Source organism: Stenella coeruleoalba (genome assembly GCF_951394435.1).
Source record: "Stenella coeruleoalba genome assembly, chromosome: 6".
Classification (NCBI taxonomy): Eukaryota; Metazoa; Chordata; class Mammalia; order Artiodactyla; family Delphinidae; genus Stenella; species Stenella coeruleoalba.
Window position 1 is genome coordinate 113,809,420 of NC_137151.1, and position 23,891 is coordinate 113,833,310.

Genomic DNA, 23,891 nt, shown 5'->3' on the forward strand with positions numbered 1-23,891 from the left:
ATAAAGACGCAGACGTAGAGAATGGACTTGAGGACACGGGGAGGGGGAAGGGTAAGCTGGGACAAAGTGAGAGAGTCGCACTGACATATATACACTATCAAATGTAAAACAGATAGCTAGTGGGAAGCAGCCTCATAGCACAGGGAGATCAGCTCGGTGCTTTGTGACCACCTAGAGGGGTGGGATAGGGAGGGTGGGAGGGAGGCTCAAGAGGGAGGGGATACACGTATATGTACAGCTGATTCACTTTATTATACAGCAGAAACTAACACACCATTGTAAAGCAATTATACTCCAATAAAGATGTTAAAAAAACCATTTTAATTAACAGCTGTTATTTTAAAATATTTAGTCCCTTAGTTATATCATACACAACGATGTTGTCTTGATATGATCCCCCAAAAGCGATGCAGTAGTTTTTTTCAATATCCATTAGTAAGACTAACAAAAATACTTTTGCTATCTATTTTAAAATCTGTCCTTAAAAAAAGTTGACTTCTCTCCACTCACTTCCATAGCCCTAAAGTAACAGATACATGTTTTGCTGTTAAAAACAAATAGATATTTGAATATTAAAAGACAGGCTCCCCATTCCCTACCTCTGCCCCATCCTGGTACTAAGTCGCCAAAAACTTTTAAGATGCCGTTTGATACAACAGATTTTGCTAATTGTTATGAAAGTAATTTACAAGTTAGGAATTACTGTGCAGGACCTGGTTAACAGTTACTGCTCTGGATTACCGATTTCCTTCTATGAAATAAGTTATAACTAAAAGTCAACCTAGTTTAAAAAGCTTTGGAGTCCTTTTCTGAGGTGTCTGTTAAATTGCCACAGTATCACAGGGGCTCATCTTGGAACTGCAAATAGATTGTGTCTTTTAGGAGGACTGGGCTGTTCCATGGAATGGGCTGATCATATCCCACCAGAGTCATGCTGGTAGCTGGGTTTTCCATTAGTCATCACTGACTGCAATCAGAAAAAGTCAGGCGGCTTGTGTGAGTCCCGTGTTAACAGCACCATAGAAACGTCTCGTCCTCAGAGCACATTTGGGGGAAAGGGAAGAGTGCGGGCTGCCTTGGTTAGTATAGAAACTGTACAGCTCACTTAGTGACAATCTGAGAGTTCGCCCACGGCATGCTGGCTGGGACGAGAAACAACTGAAGTGGGCCACACACTAAGAGCAGACGTGGCACTACCTGGAGAGGACAGATATTGTTAAGAGGTTTCTCAGTGACGAGGCGTAGAGAATATTCACAGACTGCCAGCAGATGAGGAGAATCTCTGGGCTCCTAAGTCCCACTGCAGCCCCCAAGGGAGAGAACAAGCCCTCCTCCCCTGACCCCTGCTCTGCCTGCAGAGAAGCATGGGAGCCCCTGCGGGCCCAGCAGGTCTGGGGGGAAGTGTGTTTGTAGTTGGAACTGCCTGAAGAAAGTTCTAGGCTTTAACTCTTCCGTTCAGTATTCTTCCTCCGAAACTCTCGCGTGCTAGATTACTGCTTCAGCACACGTCAGCTCACCACGCCCGAGGACGTCTCGCTGGAGTAACTCCATTCCTTGGGGACCCGCTACATCCCACGGGTAGTTCCACAAAGGCCCCAAAACACACCTTTACATTTTTTTTTTCTTTTTAAAAACGTTGATTTGGTTTTTAGTGGCTGCTGTCCATCCACGTGACAGTGACTGTGGAGCTACAGGGAAGCATCCTGTTTGGTGAAGGCTGCTGCTGGGAAGGTGCAGACCCCGCCCGGCTCCTGGATCAATGTGGAGAAAACCCAGTCGCCAGGCTGCAGCCCACCACGGGCGTCATGTCCCAAATCTGCAAGAGAAGGGGGAGGTCTGGAGACGCGGCACCGGTCACGTGGCCCCCCAGGAGGCGCTGCTGGCGCTGGGAACAGACAGCGGTTACACTCTCAAAGGGGCCAACGTAACTCAGGCTCTTCTTCCCCTACAAAACCTTCTCGAGATTTACACAGCGACGAAACAACGCGGTCAGCTAAAATGTGAAAAAAGCTTATAAGCAGTATCTCTCTCGACACCTGCAAGTTACATCATAATGATGTTTTACTATAAATTTACTTTTATTTTTAATAAAAAGCCCACTGGGGAAAAGCCCTTCTTTTTTTATTATGAAATAAACTATGTCATAGTTTTACAACTCAAGAGTGGTACTAAGGATAAAACACTTACTTTCAGTTTCTGCGTTAGCCACCCAGGGATTTAATAAAAAAGCGTGTGGTTATTTCTTATACGTGGGAAGCCTTCTGCCCAGGATGAAGGGATCAATAGCCAGGGAAGGAGTGATCAGAGAAAGGGGTCAGCTAAGGCCAGGCAGTGGGAGGGAGGACCCTGGGGCTGGCTCAGTGCAGACAGTGACAGAGGTGTGCCAGGCCCTCACTGGCTCACCTGGAGAGACCGACGTGGCCGAGGGACACACCACCAAGGGCGTGGAAACTCACAAACATGCAGTTCGTTTCCAGGTTTCCACGTGGCTATAGGTTGTTCATCAAAAGGCAAGGCGAGCTTGCCAATCAGAAGCGCCTTACGCACATTCATAGCATGACGGTGGAGCAATCTACACTGAGGTGCTAATTGGCAGGTTACCTTCACCACGCGATCGGTCCCACAGGTCACCATCAGGCCCCTAGCAACATCCATGGACATGTGGGAGATGTTATGCTTTCCTTCGTGAAAGGTTGCTAGAGAAGTCCGACTAACAGAGAGAAAAGAGACCATTTAAACTCACCCCACTGTTTCTAGAGCCAAGGGATGAATTTTCTTAGCAACAGAGAGGAAATACGGTAACAGCGTCAAAATTCGCTCCTAAAAATGTGGCTGCAGTTTTGAAAACTATAATTAAAGGATGATGGAAAGCATGATAAGTTGCAAGACTCTTTTATAAAAGATTATCTAAAACTCCCAAAATAACTAAATATTTTTTTCTTCTTTTTTTTTTTAGCGGAAAGGCTGGTACTTTCCTAGACATAAGGACAAGGTACTTTCCTAGACATAAGGACAAGATACATACATGATCTCATACACTGCATGAGATCCCAGGCTGCAGGCTCCCCCGGAACTCTGGTGTGAGAAGCAGCGCTCCTGCGCACGCTGACCCTCACCCTGCTCCAAAGCCCGCAGCAGCCCAGGCCCCATCTCCAGCTCCCTGACCGACACCAGTGGTGCCGCACTAGCGTTCCTACTTGGGCTTCCCCCAAGGTGTGTCCGTCTGCTACTTTCAAAGATGATTCACCGGCTTCCCCGGTGGCACAGTGGTTAAGAATCCGCCTGCCGATGCAGGGGACACGGGTTCGAGCCCTGGTCCGGAAAGATCCCACATGCCACGGAGCAACTAAGCCCGTGCGTCACAACTACTGAGCTGCGTGCTGCAACTACCGAAGCCCGCGCACCTAGAGCCCGTGCTCCGCAACAAGAGAAGCCACCGCAATGAGAAGCCTGCCCACCGCAACGAACAGTAGCCCCCGCTAGCCGCAACTAGCGAAAGCCCGCGCGCAGCAACGAAGACCCAATGCGGCCAAAAATTAATAAAAATGAAAGAAAGGAGCAAAATAAAATGCTGGTTCTGTCCAAATGGATCTGCCTGAGTCAGGACAGAATGGAGGACAGACAGATTTGTCTTACACACAAATAGTTATTTAAGAACAGATTGCTAGGTCAGATTGTTGTGGAAGAGAGAACAGGGGTCTCCGGAGTTTTCCCACAAGTAAAATTTCCATGCGTGTGTGCGCACAGGTGGAAGCCAGGGTGCTTCTGTAGGGTGCCAGTTCAGCCACCCATCAGTGTGCTCACGGCCTTGACCCTCACAGCATCCCGAGTGGTGCGGGGGCTCCCGGCCAGACTGGTCTTAGCAGCATCATTTCTCACAGTGTTTGGGAGAAACTTGTCTTAAGTCATAAAGTTAGGGCAGAATCCTCTCTTTAGAAACTGTTTATGAAAGGGATAAACGAGTGGGCAGGAATACAGGTGATCCTGAACAACACGCTTCCAACGGCGTGGGTCCGCTTATACCCAGAGTTTTTTCAACGGTAAATACCACAGCACTACGTGATCCGCAGAACCGTGGATAGGAAGGGCCAACTCTTTTTATACCCAAGTTACCCACTACGCGGAGGGCTGCACCTCTGACCCTCGCGTTGTTCAAGGGTCAACCATGTATCTGTATCATTTCTCGGGCTCTCCCACTGCAGATGGACACACAAAAAGATAAAGATAAGCAACACTCACTCCTCGTCCTTGATGGAGTCATAGCAGGAATCGCAGACGCGGACCTGGAACTCAAAGCCCATGACAGGGTAGCTGGAGCGCTTGGTGCTGCACTTCCCACAGACAGCCTGCCCACACTTCCTGCAGTGATGCTTCGGGGACCAGGAGGAGGAAAAGGAGGAGTTTACCTTTTGCTTTAATGCCCGTGGCCTCACTTCAGAGTAGGGGAAATGGGATTGGGACAATGTGCCTCGAATTATAATCACCCCCAATTCAATGTATCAATAAACACGCCGAAGGCAGACAATATCAACAGCCGTTGAGGATTTCCAAATATCTTTGCTTTGTTATTGGTTAAATACTAGTTTTTATTCATTCATATTATCTGCCTAGGCGACCATAAACAACATTGCCAAGACCAAGTCCAAGCTCATTCAGGAACCCAAATGGCTAGAGACTTCAGGAGGGAAAAATGTATTCCTATTACAGAGAAAAGTTTTGATATAAAGTTTTACATGTAATTTGCCCTCAATAAGAAACAGATAACCATAATCATGTTGTACTATTTCTTTTAATCTTTCAAACTGTGATTCTGGAAATAAGCACCAAGAACATTCCAAAATAGCCCAGTTATTATTACTAACTTTAACATATATATTTTTTTAAACCACTAAAAGCCTTGCGATCCACACCTTTCCTCTCTCTACCACTAGTTGTTAACTCATAAGATTAAAATTAATTCTTCATGTTTCCTTTGAAGTAGAGACTACTTCACACATCAGTTACCACCAGACATGCGTCACGAAAACTAGGCCAAGGCTGCAATGTGGGTGCTACTTCCGAGCATTAGAATGTTACGAATGCTAAAACAATTCCTGCACTGCCTGCCAGTCTCATACCTGACCTTGCTGTAGAGTAGCTTCATAAGTAAAGTCAAAGAAAGTTTATTAACACACACAAACTTTCCGTCAATCCCTTAGAGAGGTGCAACCAGTAATAAAAGGAATAAAATTGGCATTCTTTTTTCCTTCACCTGCACAAATTCATATTCAATCTGAATGAGCGGCTACCTTCAAGGCTACTGTAGAACTGTTTTTTGTAGAACTTTAGTGTTACGTGACTACCCAGTGGTAACCGCTTCCTTGAAATCTGTAGGCTATTTGGGACATATATCGACAAATTAAAAAAAATAAAAAACAGTACGTACTTGAAACATGCTTAACAGAAATGCTCCAGGTACACTTACGTGGAACAATTTATGAATAATCTAAAATTCCTGGTGTCAGAGTATTCCAGTGGGGGCTAATCTGTTACTTGTTGTCTGTTTGTGCAAGCATTAGGCTTAGACGCCCTAGTTCATTCTGATTTTGTGCTGGGCTAGTACAAACACTGACTTTAACAAGTAATAGTCCTAAACTCAAAACTCTTTCATCTGTTGACGAATGGGCTCCCAGGGTTTTCTGTGCGTCCCGGCTTTTCCAGTGCAGGACAAGCAGTGGCATAGTCTGCTAACAGTCTCACTATTACCCGGGAAGGGCCCTGCTCATGGTCAGTCACACAATGATGGTGACACCACAAGGGTAGGAATCAACAGCATTTACAGGGAAAAGTGCGATTCCAAACAAAATGACAGATTAATCATATAAATAACAAAACACAGAATTAACCCAGTGATGACTCGATGTTGGCTACTCACCTGTCTCAACCCCAGTGTCTTCGTGTCCCACATCTGCTTTATATTCCAGAAAAAGGGCTGCTCACATTTCTGACAAGAATCACTTTCTAACCACTGAGGAGCCTGGGGGAGGAGAAAGTGAAACCCAACATGTGAGCATCTGCCTGTTTACCCTGAGTTGTCAGAAATTAATACAACAGTTCCAGACCTTGGTGGGGTTATCCTTTTTTCAAACTCTTCAATATATTATAGCTGTTGCCACATTCAGTATTATGTTTGTGTTTTGAATCATCTTTATCATTTTTGCCATGTTTTCAGGATTGTTCATTTTTAATCTATCGATAGGAGGGAGTAGTTCATTTTGCATTATGAACTCTTAAGAGTTGTCTTCATACACTTCTGTTTTATGCCCAAAGTTTTTAAAGTTGTTTGATAACTATATCCAGTTGAGCAAAAACCTTTCTTGCAGAACCTGACGAACTACCACTTGGGAAGGCTTGTGGGGTCACAAGGTGACCAACAGGAGATCTTCAGGGCGCGGCATCGTGTCAGACAGATGAGCTGCCCCGCCCCCATTCCCAGCTCCCGGGAGTGGTGCCCGCACAGCCAGCCTGTGGACCCCCATTCGAGCAGTGATCTCTCTGCACTGCTTTTTTTTTTTTTTTTTTTTTTTTTTTTGCGGTACACGGGTCTCTCACTGTTGTGGCCTCTCCCGTCGTGGAGCACAGGCTCCGGACGCGCAGGCTCAGCGCCCATGGCTCGCGGGCCTAGCCGTTCCGTGGCATGTGGGATCTTCCCGGACTGGGGCACGAACCCGCGTCCCCTGCATCGGCAGGCGGACTCCCAACCACTGCGCCACCAGGGAAGCCCTGCACTGCAATTCTTTATGCACATTTCCTCCCCCCAGCCCGTTCGACTAACCTATGAATTATTCACTGGTCTTTTCATCTTTAAATACCTTCAGCCTGTCACAGGGTAGGCGCTCAATGAATTTTTGTTGAAACAGGGCAATTAGGCCTCAAAATGACTTCACTGAGAACTTAGAAAATATTTCTCTAAACAAAACATTACAAGTTGTATTCGATTACAAGATGAACCTGCTAAAAGCCTGTTTAACCTCATCATGTATCGTCATATATGTGCAGTAAAAATAGAAAATACTACTTCCATAAAATTAAACCAAAGGTCACGAAGTAAGAAATAATCTGTTCTTGATCTTGAAAGTTAACACTCAAGAAAAATGTATCTGATAAGAGGAGAGGATGGGAGAACCACAGGAAATGACCTACACTGATCCTTATAAAATATGCAGTGAAGATGGTCAGCTTCACAGAGATTCGAAAGGGGACTTTTGGTGGTTTAAAGAATGCGTTTCCCAACTTCTTTTTTTGTTTCCTATTTCATCAAAACTTTTGGCTTTCCTATTCCTTATTTTAGATAAGGCACTAGAAATATTTCTATATAGGACAGACATTACGAAGGTCTTTCTTTCAGGGGTTGGGGGGTAAGGCACTCACAAACAGAAAGAAGTGGGCTGAGACAGAGGAGAGGTTTCTTTAAATAACTGCGCTAATGTTGGAAATGGGAAGGGAGGACAGAAAGGGTGATAAAGAGATGCACACCTCCGTGAGGAAGAATACTACTTGATGTAGAATTAGTTGTTTCTGTGACCAGGGAAGAGAGAAGGTGGTTTGAAAACACTGCCTGTGAACAATGTTCCTGAAGGAGAAACGGTGATTACAACGACACGACGGGCCCTGCTGCCAACAACGTGGGGACATTAAATCGCAGGGGGAAGGAAAGCAGGGGCCACTGTCTAGTCTTATGTTTGTGACACACGCCAGTGTAACTCCTGCAATACCACCCACGTGAGGAACAGTCACGTGGGACAAGATGAACGCGAAAACGTATTCACGGCAGTGATATTCAAGTATGAGTATACACCGCATAGGGCTGTGAGCATTAAACGAGGCAACATTGGCGAAGTGTTTTGCATAATGCCTGGTATATACAAAGGGTCTTATAAGTCCAGCAGTGTGTGCCCAGGGTTTTATATGCCTTACTTTGCTTAATTTTCAATACAACCTTAGGAGATACAGAGCAACGTTCTCCCCATTTTACAGGCAAAGAAACTGTGGCTCAGAGATTGAAGCGACTGTCCATGGTTGGTTAGTGGGTAGAGCTCCCAGTAGACCCAAGAGTCCAGCCCACAGCCCTGCACTCGTCCACTGCGCTCCACACAGCCTCTGGACATGGTCCTTTTCACCTCTGGACATGGTCCTTTTCACTTCAACATGTCAGGGTCTCCAAACATGTTTCTGGAGTATGACAACCAATGGGGACTGAGTTCCTGCCCTCAGGAAGCATGCTTCTGCCTAAGGGTTAGGAAAGAATATTACTCTGCTGAGCTGGAGGGCAGAGGGGCATGAGCGAAGAAAAAATATGCTTAAAATAATTTGAGATAACAAATGAAAAAATGAACTCAGAAATAAACAGACTTTTTGAAACATATTTTGATATAAGAAATACGCATAACTTTGTTTCTTTTAATAGAATTGTGTTATGGCGTAAGCTATCATGAACCATCCTATTAAATGCTTATTCTCTAAGGAGACAAAGTTTTCTTTTATGCTGAGAAGAGCTGAAGAGAACATTAATCAAGTTTTCTGTTTCACTCTCTTTTCTCCATCTTGTTCCATCTGCTTAATCTGGACAAAGATGATGTAACAAGAATAACCCCAATGCACTGCTGCTGCTAATGGGTGCGCTCATCTACTCTGCACTGATGTATAAAATAGTATCCATTCTGTGATCGACTAGCTCCAAATAAAGTTCTCATTTCAAGAGGATTCATTCTAATTCTTGTTACTTGCTCATTTATGTTTCATGCCTACTTCCAGAAAGGAGTCCCTTTGATTACAATCCGGCAGGGAGGTAGATCTGCTTCCAACCAGCCAGTGTGGTGGCCGACAGCCACTGTAGGCTGCGGACACTCCACAGTCAGTGTTTCCAGGTGACTCAGAAAGAAACTCCAGCAAACACTGTGGGGCTAGAGAATCTGGGATTAATCCTCTAGGCCTGTGCCTAAAGAAGTCCTACAAATTGTCCCAAACCCTAACTCAAGTTCAGAATCTAACGGATCGGAGGCGGCTTACTTTTGCACTAATATTTACTCAGCTGGTAGAAACAAAACAAAACAACAAAAAAACCCTAAAAAATCTACTAAAAATGCTGCATCTTTTTGACATAACTTTCTTTCCCACCAATACTGCCAACCATTGAGACAGAAAAGCTCATAGAGCAAAACGTATTACCAGCTGTGTGCTCGTGATTTGGGGTACTCTTCCATAAGTGACTACAAGGAAAAGAGTGACCCCCACAGGAATGACAGGACTGTCTTTTCTTTCCCTAGAGGCACAAATAAACTCCACACTCACATAACCTTGAAGGTAAGAACTCTGCTTCTACTTTCTACATCTGAAAGAACTTACCAAGGATGAGAATAGTGGATTGAAATCCAAGCGGTTAAACCCTTACAAGAGCCACTAGTAGCATCAGGCCCCAGTGGTCTCCTCCCTCACGATCCAGGGAACACAGAATAAGACTGAAAAACAACAGGCCGAGTCTAGGAAATAGAACAGTATACTAGCTGCCACTGTTGCATGTAACTAGCAGATGATAAATATAAAACGCAGTTCAAATAAATCTTTGCAAAGAAAGTATTACACATTCTGTAATATCGAGCCAATGTTACATATGTTTAATAACAAGTTACTCTAAGCCTTACCAAAAGATCTTTAGAAAATTCTAAAAGGGAAATTAACCAGCAGACATACAATCAAGACTTCCTCTATGACTTGTCTTACAAGGTCACTAAAAAAGTAGCAATCGGTACTTCTCCAGATGACGGACCGCACTTTATCATTTATACGGTAGTCTGTTTCCTTCACTAGATTACAAGCTTCTTGCAGGTATGGATCTATGTGTATAAAGCATGGTAATCATAAAGTCTGGAAGTGAGTAATACTGCTATTTCTTTTTTTTTTTATAAATTTGTTTTTATTTATTTATTATTTTTGGCTGTGTTGGGTCTTCATTGCTATGTGCAGGCTTTCTCTAGTTGCGGCGAGTGGGGTCTACTCTTCGTTGTGGTGCGCGGGTTTCTCATTGCGGTGGCTTCTCTTGTTGTGGAGCACGGGTTCTAGAGCACACGGGCTTCAGTAAATGCGGCGCGTGGGCTCAGTAGTTGTGGCACATGGGCTTAGTTGCTCCACAGCATGTGGGATCTTCCCAGAGCAGGGCTCAAACCCGTGTCCCCTGCATTGGCAGGCAGATTCTTAACCACTGTGCCACCAGGGAAGCCCGCTATTTCTTTTAAATAGACTGAACCCCTTTGATTACGTCCCTAGGGTATACTAAAGATGCGAGTTTATTCAGTGAGAATCAGACTCACAAGTAATTAGAGGCAACACAAAGCAGATGCATGCAGGGGTGGGTGGGAATGCTGCATTCATGCCTGGCGTCCACCACAGAGGTGTGCAGCATACTGACCTACACGCTGCGTAAAGGACGGCACCTGGAACACATCATGTGACATCATGCAATACAGTATGTACTGCAATGCAGTATCATTTATGATGCATATGCACCTAAGTTTCCAGACTTTAGGACCACCCTTTAGATGCTCAATAAATGTTTCTGAAGTTAAACCATAAGTTTTTAACACCCCTCACACTAAAATCTTCTCTGGAATCCAACTCCACTATCTATGTCACAGGTTTTAAACGCCACTTGGAAAAGACAGATAAATACCTGTGCTGGCAGAGATGAGAATGGAAATCCTGCCTGGAAATCATCTGACATCTATAAAAAGCATTCAGAATGCACATATCCTTGACCCAAAGGGTCTATTTTCAGAAATTTGTCTGAAATAAATAATTGAACAATCACACAATGACAAGGTGAAAAATGTTCACTGCAGCATTCTTTAAAATAGAAAAAAAGACAGAGAGATTGCTTAGAGTGTCTGTCTAAAGAATTGGAAGAGACCTTAGAAGTCATCTCATTCAACTATTTCACTTTATGGAAGAAGGAATGGAGACTCAGGGAAATTAAGGCACTTAGAACTCAGGTCTCCTGAAAAGAACACTGTTGACATGGACTCAGTGGAACAGAAGTCAGTGGAAAATAAAAGCAAAGAACAGAGATATATTTTCCCAGAGGAGCTATGCCCCTGGTGCGCGTCTCGGGGACCCCAGGGCAGGTGTGCAACCTCGGAGCGCTTCCCCACAGTCACTCCCCTGCGCATGCCAGACCGTCTCCCGGGTCCTCTCCTTGCCCTTCTCTGTGAAAATCAGCCTAAATGCCCTGGCTGCGTATATCGCTTGTCCCTGTGGAAACTCTCCAATGAGTAGTGAATGCAGTGCAAAGTGACATGCAGGACCCTGTCAGCTGATAACCAGTAAGAGCTGGGACTGCCTGCACCTTGGCTGGCATCTCCGGTCACCGGGTAGAAAACCAAGAGGCAGGCTGTGGGAGCTCTCCTGGTCAGCCCTGCCTTGCCCTCTCTTACCTCCTCTCTGCTAACATCCATGTTCCACACTGCAATTCCGCCGTCTGAGGAACAGGAGACCAGCTGCCTCGTGAGCTGAAGGTAACACAGCGACTGCACCCTGTCACTGCAAACAGCACACACAACAGTTACGTGTCTCAATGTGGAAAACACAGACATCATCTTCATGCAGGCTCAAATCTCTCCCCTCGTTGGAATCAGCCACTGACATTTTATCATTGATGATCTGGATCCCAGTATAAACTTTAATTGGCATTCTATAACTTATTATACAGAATAATAGTTTCTATGAAATAAACACTACTAATCAGTCATTAAGAACTGCAGGTCAGAGTCTCCCACCAGCGGCCGGCAGGCGCCCTATTTGTGGGGAGATGCTAACTCCACGTTTTCCCACACTGCCATCTTGTTTATAGCAATACAATCTCACCTCAAGAAACAAGAAAAATCTCAAATAAACAATCTAACCCTACACTTAAAACAACTAGACAAAGAAGAACAAAGAAAACTCGAAGTCAGTAGAAGGAAAGAAATCATAAAGATCAGAGCAGAAATAAATGAAATAGAAAGGAAGAAAGCAATAGCAAAGATCAATAAAACTAAAAGCTGGTTCTTTGAGAAGATAAGCAAAACTGATAAACCCTTAGCCAGACTCATCAAGAAAAAAAGGGAGAGGACGAAAGCAATAAAATTAGAAATGAAAAAGGAGAAATCACAACTGACACTGCAGAAATGCAAAAGGATAATAAGAGACTACTATAAACAACTATATGCCTATAAAATGACAACCATGAAGAAATGGACAAATTCTTGGAAAGGTACAATTTTCCAAGACTGAACCAGGAAGAATTAGGAAATTTAAACAGACCTATCACAAGTAATGAAATTGAAACTGTAATTAAAAATCTTCCAACAAACAGAAGTCCAGGACCAGATAGCTTCACAGGTGAATTCTATCAAACATTTAGAGACGAGCTAATACCGATCCTTCTCAAACTCTTCCAAAAAACTGCAGAGGCAGAAACACTCCCAAATTCATTCTACGAAGCCACCATCACCCTGATACCAAAACCAGAAAAAGATATCACACACACAAAAATTATAGACCAATATCACTGATGAACACAGATGCAAAAATCCTCAACAAAATACTAGCAAACAGAATCCAACAGCACATTAAAAGGATCATACGCCATGATCAAGTGGGATTTATCCCAGGGATGCAAGGATTCTTTAATATACAGAAATCAATCAATATGATACACCATATGAACAAATTGAAGAAGAAAAACCGTATGATCATCTCAATAGATGCAGAAAAAGCTTCTGACAAAATTCAACACCCATTTATGATAAAAACTCTCCAGAAAATGGGCAGAGAGGGAACCTACCTCAACATAATAAAGGCCATATATGATAAACCCACAGCAAGCATCATTCTCAATGGTGAAAAACTGAAAGCATTTCCACTACGATCAGGAACAAGACAAGGTTGCCCACTCCCACCACTCTTACTCAACATAGTTTTGGAAGTCCTAGCCACAGCAATCAGAGAAGAAAAAGACATAAAAGAAATACAAATTGGAAAAGAAGAAGTAAAACTGTCACTGCTTGCAGATCACATGATACTATACATAGAAAACCCTAAAGATGCCACCAGAAAACTACTAGAACTAATCAGTGAATTTGGTAAGGTTGCAGGATACAAAATTAATGCACAGAAATCTCTTGCATTCCTATAAACCAACAAGGAAAAATCAGAAAGAGAAATTAAGGAAACATTCCGATTTACCATTGCAACAAAACAAAATACCCAGGAATAAACCTGCCTAAGGAGGCGAAAGACTTGTACTCAGAAAACTATAAAACACTGAGGAAAGAAATCAAAGATGACATAAACAGATGGAGAAATATACCATGTCCTTGGATTGGAAGAATCAACATTGTGAAAATGACTATACTACCCAAAGCAATCTACAGATTCAATGCAATTCCCTATCAAACTACCAATGGCACAGTAGTTACTACCAATGGACTAAGGAAGAAGAAAACCCTGGCCTCTATTTTTGCTACAGAACACCAGACACTCAGGCCTCACGGAAAAGCAGTTAGAAGCAGACTGAGAGAGCCCTATCAAACAGGGCTCACTGTCTGCTAAAAGACGGGGTTTGGAGAAAGTAGTCTCAGAATACGAACGCCTCCCCCGACCTGCCCCAGCTCAGATTCTTTCCCCACCCTCACAAACAGTCACGCACTGGTGGCCCTGGAGCAAGAGTGTGCGGCCTTTCCTTCCTCCGATGTCCCACATGATGATGCTGTTGTCAGAGGCTCCTGAGAAGAGTAACCGTTGAATAGGGTCCCACCAGAGGCAGGCGACACTACCTAGGCGTGAGAGAGGGAGGCTAAATGTAATTCTACATCAGGACATACACATCTGAGGCAGAAGACTGAACGAGGACCAGCTGAATCTTTAAGTAAAAATGTATTTTCATTGCACAAAAGGGCGTTCAACACTTTATCACGAGTCACAGAGAAGGCACAGCACATCCGCTGTCCCAAGCTACAAGATTAGGATTTTCAGTTGTATATCAAACTGCTTTGAACACAAATGTGTTTAAAGAAGATTTTCCCCGTCTATACCAAAAAATTATAAAATAGCTGTATATGAGGGTTAGTTCAGAAAAAGCTTTTGAAGAAAAAAAAATAGCTACCAATATCTAATGAGGAAAGGCAGTGAAGTTTTCTGTGGTTACCATATATAAGATTAAAATCTAGATTATTCTAGGGCTCTGGGACCTTGCAGGTGTCTTATCACAGGATGCCTATGTTTAAGAAAACTGAATTAAGTATCTCAGAGAAAAAAAAAAGAGATGCATGTGTACCATACAATTATGCCAGAGAACTTAGGTAAAAAAATCCAAACCCTACATTTCACACTCTATATTGGCTAAACTTATTAAATTTGATATCCTTGGGAAAATCTTTCTTTCTACAGATTTCTCTTTCAACAGATCTCTTCATTGTTCCATTGACTGCTGCTTGCCTAGAAAAAAACTATTAATAAACTTAATAAAATTGAACCAGTCACACAAGCTAATAATATTTTTGGTGGGTATACAGAAAACTGATAAAGCCACATTCAAAACCAACCAACAGAGACTAGTTTCTCACAGAAGCTTAACGAAAGTGAAAAAAGAAGTATTGTGCAAAACTGGCTTCAGGGATCAACTTTGCAGAAATCCTGACCCTGTTTGATCCTATGCCCCATGCACTTCAGCTAGAGGCCTAATAGCAGACAAGCAAGGTCCTTCTACATGAACACTGCTAAGTAGTTATCAGAACACGCTCTGCCCTTAGCAACCCAGAGAATACTTAACAGCATGGGGATCATGAGACCATTAGTCATAAACAGAAAGTGGTTTCTGCCTGTGCTTTCCTGCCTAAATCTATTCAAACTTACTGTCCTTCTCTCTCCCTTTTCCCCTTCAAGGTCCCTGATCTGATAGACTCGGTTTTCCATAAATAGATTAGCTATGGAGGACATTTAACTTGTTACACTTAAAAACACTATTTTCATAAATAAGTCCATCATTAATTCCTTCAACAAACCCCCAATTCTTCGATGTGAACCAGATGGCCTCGGAGCTTCTAATTTGTGACTCAATATAGCCGATTGAGTTTTAAAGCCTTTCCACAAAGCCCGGCCAACTCACCACCCTACAGAAATAATAAAATTCCACCCAGTCATTCTTTTCCCGCCGTCCCTCCCCCGGGGATGTTTCCCAAGTAGAGACAGAACCAGCTCATACATTTCTTCTAATTGTACTCACCTACTACATCTTGCTTGGTGTCCTAGAAAGTGACAAATTTAAAACAGTAATAACAACATTCTTCCAAAGGTCTCACCATTTATAAGACATTTGAAAAGGTCTTCAAAAATAATTTAATTTCAAAGGTAAACAAAATAGAAAGTATTATCCACACAAGGAATCTAGAAGGGATTTGGACAACACGAAACTCTCCCCAACACCCTGCCTTCACTTAGTTTTCACTCTTTGAGACCTTTTGAGATTTAATCCCCCTATCTGGCCGATCGGATTGAAATCTGACAGATCATAAGGAGGTGATCATTCGTGAAACCACAGAGCTGAGAACTAAATCTGGATGCCCGAATTAGGTGAAAAACGGCGGTGATTATACAGCCTACCTTCATGTCCTTTAAGGGTGGTAATAACTGAACAGGAGCTCTGTTCAAGCTTCAGCAGGCTGATCTGTCCAGAACAGTCGCCGACAAAAGCATACTGAGTATCAAAGTCGTATCTGTGGAGACGCAGTCAAGGACGTATGACACAATCCACCTCAAAGTTATAAAGAAGAAAACGTGCATTCTAAAGAGAATACGCGACACACCTAAAACTACGAGAAAAAAAAGAAGTACCCAGCTGAAAATCACACAACGTGTAAATATTGAAGAAAAAGAACGTTTTAAGCTAGAATTATCAGGAAAATTAATATTCATTCATTCAACAAGAATTCACTGAGTCGCTGTTACTATTCCAACCAGTATCCTGGGAATTGGCAACAAAAAAGTTAAGAGCTGATGGAGAAGACAGACATAAAAACAAGTGACTATAAGCAAAGTATAACTAAGTGTTAAAAAGTAAAATGCTCAATAATGAAAACAGCCAAAAAGAACTGGAAGAAAACTGCTTTTCATGAAATATCTCTGGAAATGGTGTAAAACTGACAGCAAATATGGACATGAACCCATCCTTTTGGGGGGCCTAGATGATTTAGCGTTAAGTGAAGAGGATGGTTTAAATTGCTGTGAAGTTTTAATTTTAATCATCCAAACGGCAGTCATTTGGGGTAGTACTAAACTTTAAATTTAAACATATATTAACTATTGGCAACAACTCATTACTTTCTTGGTCGCTTTATGGCCATAGACATTTGTGGCAAATCAGTAGTTTACCCACAATAAGATAACTACTATTTTAATTCCAAAACATAGATCAAAAGGAGGACCACAGGCTGGGCCATGATTATGTGATTCGGTGCCATTTTCTATCAATCCAAACGAAAGCCAAACACATAACAGAAAAACTTATTTAGCACTTGATGCACCCGAGGAGTCTTCCCTTGCTTGATTCGAAAGCATGTGGTACTATTTTAAATATCTCGTGCTGTGCATTCATTTGTAGCACTCATTTTTTTATAAAGGCTTTCAATGGAAGAAAAGAGTTTTACTACACCAGACGTCCAACTCTCAAAGAGAAACTACTGCGGGGCATTTGTCTGTTGCTGACAGCCTTGACCTTGCCATCACTAAGATACACAGCTACCACAGGCAGCCTTAGGCAAGAGGGAGCGCTACGTGCAACAAATCCCATAGAGCAGTAGAAAAATTTGAGAGCGGCAATTCTGTAACATTTGGGGCATCCTGAGGCAACTTTGCGAGTGTTATAAGGATTATGAACCCTCTCCAAACACACTGTAGTCCATTTATGAACTCCAGGGTCACAGACCCTTCTTATGTTCTCCTGTGGGGTCTGCGAAGAAACCATCACCAGAAGAGTCGTTCCTTTCTTTCTTTCTTTCTACAACAGAAAGTCTTTTCTTTCACTTTGAAAAGCAAAGGAGTGAAGGGAGGGGTCTGCGCTAATGAGGTTTAGGTTTTCCGAGATTTTGTATTAAAACACCTAGAGCACATCCCAGCAGAGAAGAGCAATTCATTTAGCTATTATCTTTAATAAACCGACTTTATAGCAAAAAAGCAGAGATAGAAATTCTTAGATTTTATGTGAAATATGTAGGAATCGTTCAGTCTTTGGATCTCAAGCAGCAATTTCCAAGCAGATTCAGAACTAGCTGCTGAGACCGGGAGGCGCTGCAGGGAAGGATACTGCAGACACGAAGTCCAGGAGGTGGAGAAGTGCCTCCCGAGCATGTTCCCGCTGCGCGTGCACATCCAGCTGACGCACTTGTCGTGGCCCGTGCTGATCACCCACTCTGTGGCCAGGCTGAAGATGATCGCGGTCACCCGGTTCTGATGGGCTGTGGGGACAGAACGGGAAAGTCTGCGCCCTTCAGGAAGAAACGTGACCTTTGGAGTCCAGTCTCCGCGGGTGTGAACTGAGGCTCCCCTTCTCCACTTGGTCGGCCTGCAGACTCACAGGCTCAGCAGTCCTATCCCGGAGAGGCCCACACTCCAAACAGGCTGCGGAGCATCCGCCCGCCCCAACCCAAGATCTATCGCAGGCTCTCCGTGGCCCTGCCCTCTGCCTCCCTACGGGGAAGACCATCAAAAGCTACCAATCATTACAGAGTAAGGCTCAAGAGGGATTCAAATAATATATTAGAGAACTGATTAAAAAACACACATACAACTCTCAATGAATTCCATATGGAAAACAGCAGTCTTATCTCCACAGACTAGGTTTGTTTGTTTTTTATTGTCTATACCTTTAGTGTTTTGACTCTTTAGAAAACACTGGCATTGTAAAAAAGGGCAACTGAGATTTTCTGAAATTAACTTTTTATTATTTTTAAGATGAAGCATTTGTAAAGTTCTGCACCCCAAAGCAATAGCTGAGAATGAGGAAGGTGTTCTATTACCTAACTTCTAGAATATTTGTATTTCCAGGTCAATTGCAAGCCACACCAGGGCAGTGACCTGTCTACTTTATCTGGAACAGGATCTTGCATGCAGCTGGTGTTTAATAAATGCCCCGTTTGATGAATGAAGTCAGAGGCTAGACAGAGACACTTCTGACCTTGCTCTCAGCTGTGTAGGCTGCTTCAGAAAAACGGAGGGGCTCTCATAAATTAATCAGAAAAATCAGAAAATACGACAACTCCCAGGAAATATGGGCAAAATCATGAACAGATATTCATAAAACATGACAAATGGCCAACATTAAATAAAGCCTAAATAATTTTAAAACTGAGAACAATTTTTGACTATCAAACTGGCAATAAACATTTATAAAGATCAATATAGACTTAATGAACAGGCACTCTCAATCACCACTCATTAAAAATTTACACTATTGCTGGAAAGAGTTTTGCAAAATAAATCCAGAGTATTAAAAAAAGTTTTAAAGTTTGACCCAGTTATTCTACTTTTAGTAATCTGTCTTAAATAGAAGTAATGAGTTACAGAATTAGAGTAAGAGTAACCATCAAGGACACACACACACACACACACACACACACACACACACGTGTATATACATATATATGAAATATACACACTCACAGATATGTATACACACATATACACACCATCATATATGTTAGTATGTGTCATCAAAAAATGGAGCAGTATACATTTTCAAAAACAGAGGAATGGCTAAATTAAATCTGCACCCAATGGAATACTATACAAAATTTCAAATGTTAATGAGCAGGAAAAGGACGGTAAATAACTCTGAAGAGCTAATAGCCTCCCACATAACTGGGGTAACAACACTTTTAAAAAGTTAATGTGAAAACCTAATTTTGATCATAAGACATGGTATTCTAGTTGTGTGTGTGTGTGTATTATAATTACCTGGGTAGGTCTTGATAAAGTTCATTTTATTAAAATCTTCAGAAACGTGAAATTCCTAAAAGTAAACACATGCAATAAGAAAACAGTTATGGTTTTAAAAACGACAGGACCTTAACTTTCAAAAGGAAGTAAAATCCAAAAATGGCCACCACCAGCCTTGGGACTCAAGATTAGCTACGTAAGAACAATAGGGAATTGCTTCTTGGTCCTGTCCTCGGGTTACCATTTCTTTTGGAACCAGACAAGTAAAGAAAGTGCTGCTGACCAGCACAGCATTTTTGTCCAATTCTTCCTCTACAAATGAGTGCTCTGTATTTCCTCTCCCTCTAATTGCAAAGGAGGTATCTTGTTAATTTTGCTCTCTTGGCTTCACTAGAACTTCCTCAAGATGACACATACAAAGTAAAACTACAAAGACCCATTACTAACAGAATTCTCAGCACTAATGAAAATAAGGCATTGGGTATCTGAGGCAATAGAAGAGGAAAATTACATATACTTAATATATAAACACACACTAAAAAGGAAATTTAGACACTGTGGGTGGTTTTTTTTTTAATACTCCTGTATCTTCCAAAATTTATATAGACTATGTAATACCTTATAACTAGGAAAAAATTAAAAGTACATATTTCTTAATGAGAAAATGAGCCTCAGCATAAAACTGAGAAGATAAAACTCTAAAGAAAAAGCACTAATTAAAAATTCTATTGATCAGCGCTAAATTGATAAGTCCTTAAGGGTCCATAACATGGACATTATGAATTGCTGATTGGTCAGGAAGAAAAAAAAACAACAACCCACAAAGGAATACTGATTCCTTGTCCTCCATCTTGGTTTTTCACAAAGTACAAAAAGGTATCAGCATTTTATACGTACTAATTTCTACTTGGGGGAAATCAATAGATTAATACTAACTAATAATAAATTGAATTTACATTGCTCCTTTCCACTGAGGAGCTATAAGGGTTTTTATATGCCATCCTATAACTGCAGAGAGTACCCTTGAACCACGAGCCACAAGAATGGTCCCTAGAGAAATAAATGCATGACCACTACCGCCACTGGAGAAGGCATTTGAGGTTTGCACTCGTGGCTTCTCGTTGTGTGCACACATCGCCACGATATTCCTATAAAATCTTCAGAGGGAGAAAAACAAGACCGCTGGCATTTATCACTACACAACGTATACACAGCAGCCCCAAGCAGGTGGGCGCTGACCCCCAAGCCCGCAGCTCCCCAGCCCTCCCCGGCTGCCCACTGTTGCGTGAACTGCTTAAGCGGAGAGCCTGTCCTTTCTCTTGGCTTTCTTTCTTGGCCCTTAAACACACTCAAGGCTTCTTCTCCTTTACTTTAAAAAGCAAAACAAGTAAACAAAAAACAACAAAATTCTCTTAACGATACCCAAACTTTCTTCATCCCCTACTCAGCCAAAACCTTCTCTACAGATGAGCCCACACTCACCGCGTTCAGGGTCTCTAGCTGCTCACCCCGGTCACTCGTGAATCCACCGCACCGCAGGGCACCACCCCCGCTGCATGGGAAGGGTTCTCCCTGCAACCACCAGCTGCTGTCTAGCTGCCATCCCCAAGGTCGTGTCCCTGCTCTCATCTTAGGCCCTCTTCCCACATAGCCCATTCCGTCTCTGTCTCCCCTGTGGGTTCCCAACCCCCTGACTTTCTCTTAAATGTTGATATTCCCCAGGGAACATGACCTTGGCCCTCTGCTCTTCTCGTCGTACCCACTATCCCTAATTGACGCCAGCCACAGGCGTGGTCTCCACTGAGACCTAAATTGGGAGGACTCCCAACCCCAGCCCAGGCCAACCCCTTGGGCACATGAACCCAACTGTCAAAACTGAACCTGTCACCTTTCCCCTCAATATCAGCGTGTCTTCTGTCTCAGGGAGCAGCTAACCGTTCACCATCATCTTGGCTAGAAACCGGATGCCATCTTATCAGCACTGCTCTCTATTAAACACCTACATCTAATCAAACATCTTCCACATATTGGCACACTAAGCAAACAGACAGACACCTGACCGTTCCATCCTCCCCGACTTGATGCTCCTCAATGGCTCTCCATCATGCAGTGATTCCCTAATGCACTCGATCCTAAGGGTCACCGAAAGGACTTGCTAAAATACAGATTCCCAGGCCCCTCCCTAGTGCTTCTGAAGCTGTGGGTCTGGCATGGAGCCAGGCAACGCGAATTTCAGGAGGTCCCCTAAATGATAAATATGACTGACTGCAAGCCTGGGAAGCTCGGCTTACACGATGTAGTCCAGGCTCCTTAATGCACACGCAGGATCACCATTTCCCCTTCCTTCCTGGCTGCCTTCCTCATCAACCCCGCTCCTAAATCAGTCATTCAGGACTCAGGCCTGGGGCCTGTCTTTTCTCATTCTCTCCCCAGGAGATCACAGCTATTCTTTTTTTTTTTTTTGCGGTACGCGGGCCTCTCACTGCTGTGGCCTCTCCCGTTGCGGAGCACAGGCTCCGGACGCGCAGGCTCAGCGGCCATGGCTCACGGGCCCAGCCGCTCCACGGCATGTGGGATCCTCCCGGACCGGGGTACGAACCCGCGTCCCCTGCATCGGCAGGCGAACTCTCAACCACTGCGCCACCAGGGAAGCCCGATCACAGCTATTCTTATGGCTTGAAAGATGCCCTATGTGCAGATGACTCCCCAGCCCGGGCTCCCACTGGGCTCCAGGCCTGCAAATCCAATGCCAATTCCACATCGCCATTGGTTGTCTCACTGGTATCTCAACTGTACAGCTGGTTCCTCACTGTCTTCTTTCCCTCTAAATGCCCCCTCTCCCCACATACCCCTAAGCCTTTCTCTTCTCAATAAATGATACCTCTGTCTAGCAGTTACTCAAGCCAGAAACCTGGCCGTCACCTGAGTTGCTGCCCTTCCTCCCCTCCCCACACCCAACCTGCCACAGATGTATGTCCGTCATCTGCTTCTGTCCATCATCACTGCCACTGCCCTCTCACCCAGAAAGCGACAACACCTGACGTTCCCGCCTCCACTCTTGTGGCCCCTCGATCCACTCTCCACTCCGCAGCCAGAGTGATCTTTTAAAAATGTAAATTAAATCACGCCATTCTTCCGCTGAAAACCCTGTAAGCGCTTCCCACAGATTTACAAAACTTAAAACTTCACCCAGACCCACAAGGCCCTGCGTGACCTGGCCTCAGCCCACTTGTCCCATCGCCCCTCGTCCTGCCCCGTCGCTCAGCACCATCCAGCCAAGACGACCCCCTTCACGTCCTCAGACACAGATCTTCCTGCCTCGAGTCTTTACCTGGACCTTCACTTCCGGAAAACTTACTCTGGCTCTGCCTGGCTGTCTCCTACCTGCCCTTCAGGCCTCAGCTAAATGTCACACCCTTGGATTCTGTTTGCTACGAGCGGGGCCACACATCTCTCTGGATTCCCTCTTTCACTGCGCCCGTTCACTTCTTCACAGCACCTACCACAACCTGTAATTTCATGTTTACTTGTATATTACCTGTCCCTCCCATGAGACCGTAAGGCTCCTGAGAGCAGGGACCATGTCTACCTTCTTCTTAACTAGCACTCTGCATGACACCTAGTGCTGAATGCAAGGCTCTCTGTGACCCGCTCCAGCCATCTCTTCAGTCTTACGTGCTTCACGCTGCCAAGCTGCTTCATTCTTGCTCCCTGCGCACACCCTGACTTTGAAAACCCCTCTGTCTTTGCTCATGCTGTCCTCTGCGTCTGGAAGTCCTCCTCCCTCTTTCCTGGTTAACTCCTAGCCATCCTCTATGACTCAGCACAGTAACAGGCTGGCCTTGCCGCTCTCTGGCCAGGTGCAGGCACCGGTCTGTGCTCTCACTGCTCTGTGTGCAGTTCTATAAAGCAGTGGTACTCAAAGCGCGGTCTGCGGACCACTGGTCCTGATGAAAGAAGCAGAGAAATAGGGAATGTGTGTTCAGAAGCCTTTCCAGCAATTTAATATTATTATGACATCCAAGCAGACAAAACCAGCAAATTTTCTCAATCAACAATGTAATACCCAAAATACCAATCCAGCAAACTAAACTCAAAGCAAACCGAAGGAAAAATAATAGAGTTGAAATACATTATCAGAGAATCGAAAAAAACAATAGAGAATCAATTAAATCAAAACTGGTTCTTTGAAAAAAATCAACAAAATTAACACACATTTAGCCAGAGTGGGAAAGAAAAAGAGAGAGACGACTCAAACTACTAAATTCAGTAATGAAAGGGGGAGCGTTACTATAAACCTTACAGAAAGAAAAAGGACTGTAAAGGCTGCTATGAACAATTACATGCCAACAAATTAGATAAGCTAGATAAAATGGACAAACTCTTAAAAAGACATAAACAACAAACACTGGCTGAAGAAGAAATAGAAAACCCATAACAAGTAAACAGATTAAATTAGCACTCAAAAAACTTCCCAGGACGAAAAGCCCAGGACCAGGCGGTTTCACTGGTGAAACTCTTCCAAGCTGAAGGTCCAAGTATTTTACAACTCAACAATTAAAAAAAAAAAAAAAAAAAAACGCAAAGGACTTGAATAGATATTTCTCCAAAGAAGATATACAAATGACTAACAAGCGCGTGAGAAGATGCTCAGGATCACTAGCTATTAGGGCAATGCAAATCAAAACCGTAATGAGATACCGCTTCACACCGACTAGGATGTCCATAATAAAACAAAAACAAACCCAGAAAATAACAAGTGTTGGTAAATATGTAAAAAACTTAGAACCTTTATATATTGCTGTTGGGAATGTAAAATGGTATAGCAACTTTGGAAAACAGTTTGGCAGTTCTGTAAAAAGTTAAGTACAGAGTTACCATATGACCCA

At 43.4% G+C, this 23,891-nt stretch overlaps 1 protein-coding gene across 3 annotated transcripts in view; it reads right to left on the reverse strand.

The window, feature by feature from the left end:
* Positions 1-302: 302 nt before the first annotated feature.
* Positions 303-23,891, reverse strand: part of WDFY1 (WD repeat and FYVE domain containing 1) — a 47,080-nt gene continuing 23,491 nt past the window's right edge. For all 3 annotated transcript variants that reach the window (XM_079924077.1, XM_079924079.1, XM_079924078.1), the window contains 9 exons: positions 19,021-19,075; positions 17,372-17,522; positions 15,673-15,785; positions 13,721-13,847; positions 11,466-11,571; positions 5,915-6,016; positions 4,240-4,370; positions 2,602-2,710; positions 303-1,816 (listed from right to left, as the gene is read on the reverse strand). In XM_079924077.1, coding sequence (XP_079780203.1) covers positions 1,757-1,816; positions 2,602-2,710; positions 4,240-4,370; positions 5,915-6,016; positions 11,466-11,571; positions 13,721-13,847; positions 15,673-15,785; positions 17,372-17,522; positions 19,021-19,075 — 954 coding nt within the window. In that variant the 3' untranslated portion in view covers positions 303-1,756. The remainder of the gene's footprint in view (positions 1,817-2,601; positions 2,711-4,239; positions 4,371-5,914; positions 6,017-11,465; positions 11,572-13,720; positions 13,848-15,672; positions 15,786-17,371; positions 17,523-19,020; positions 19,076-23,891) is intronic.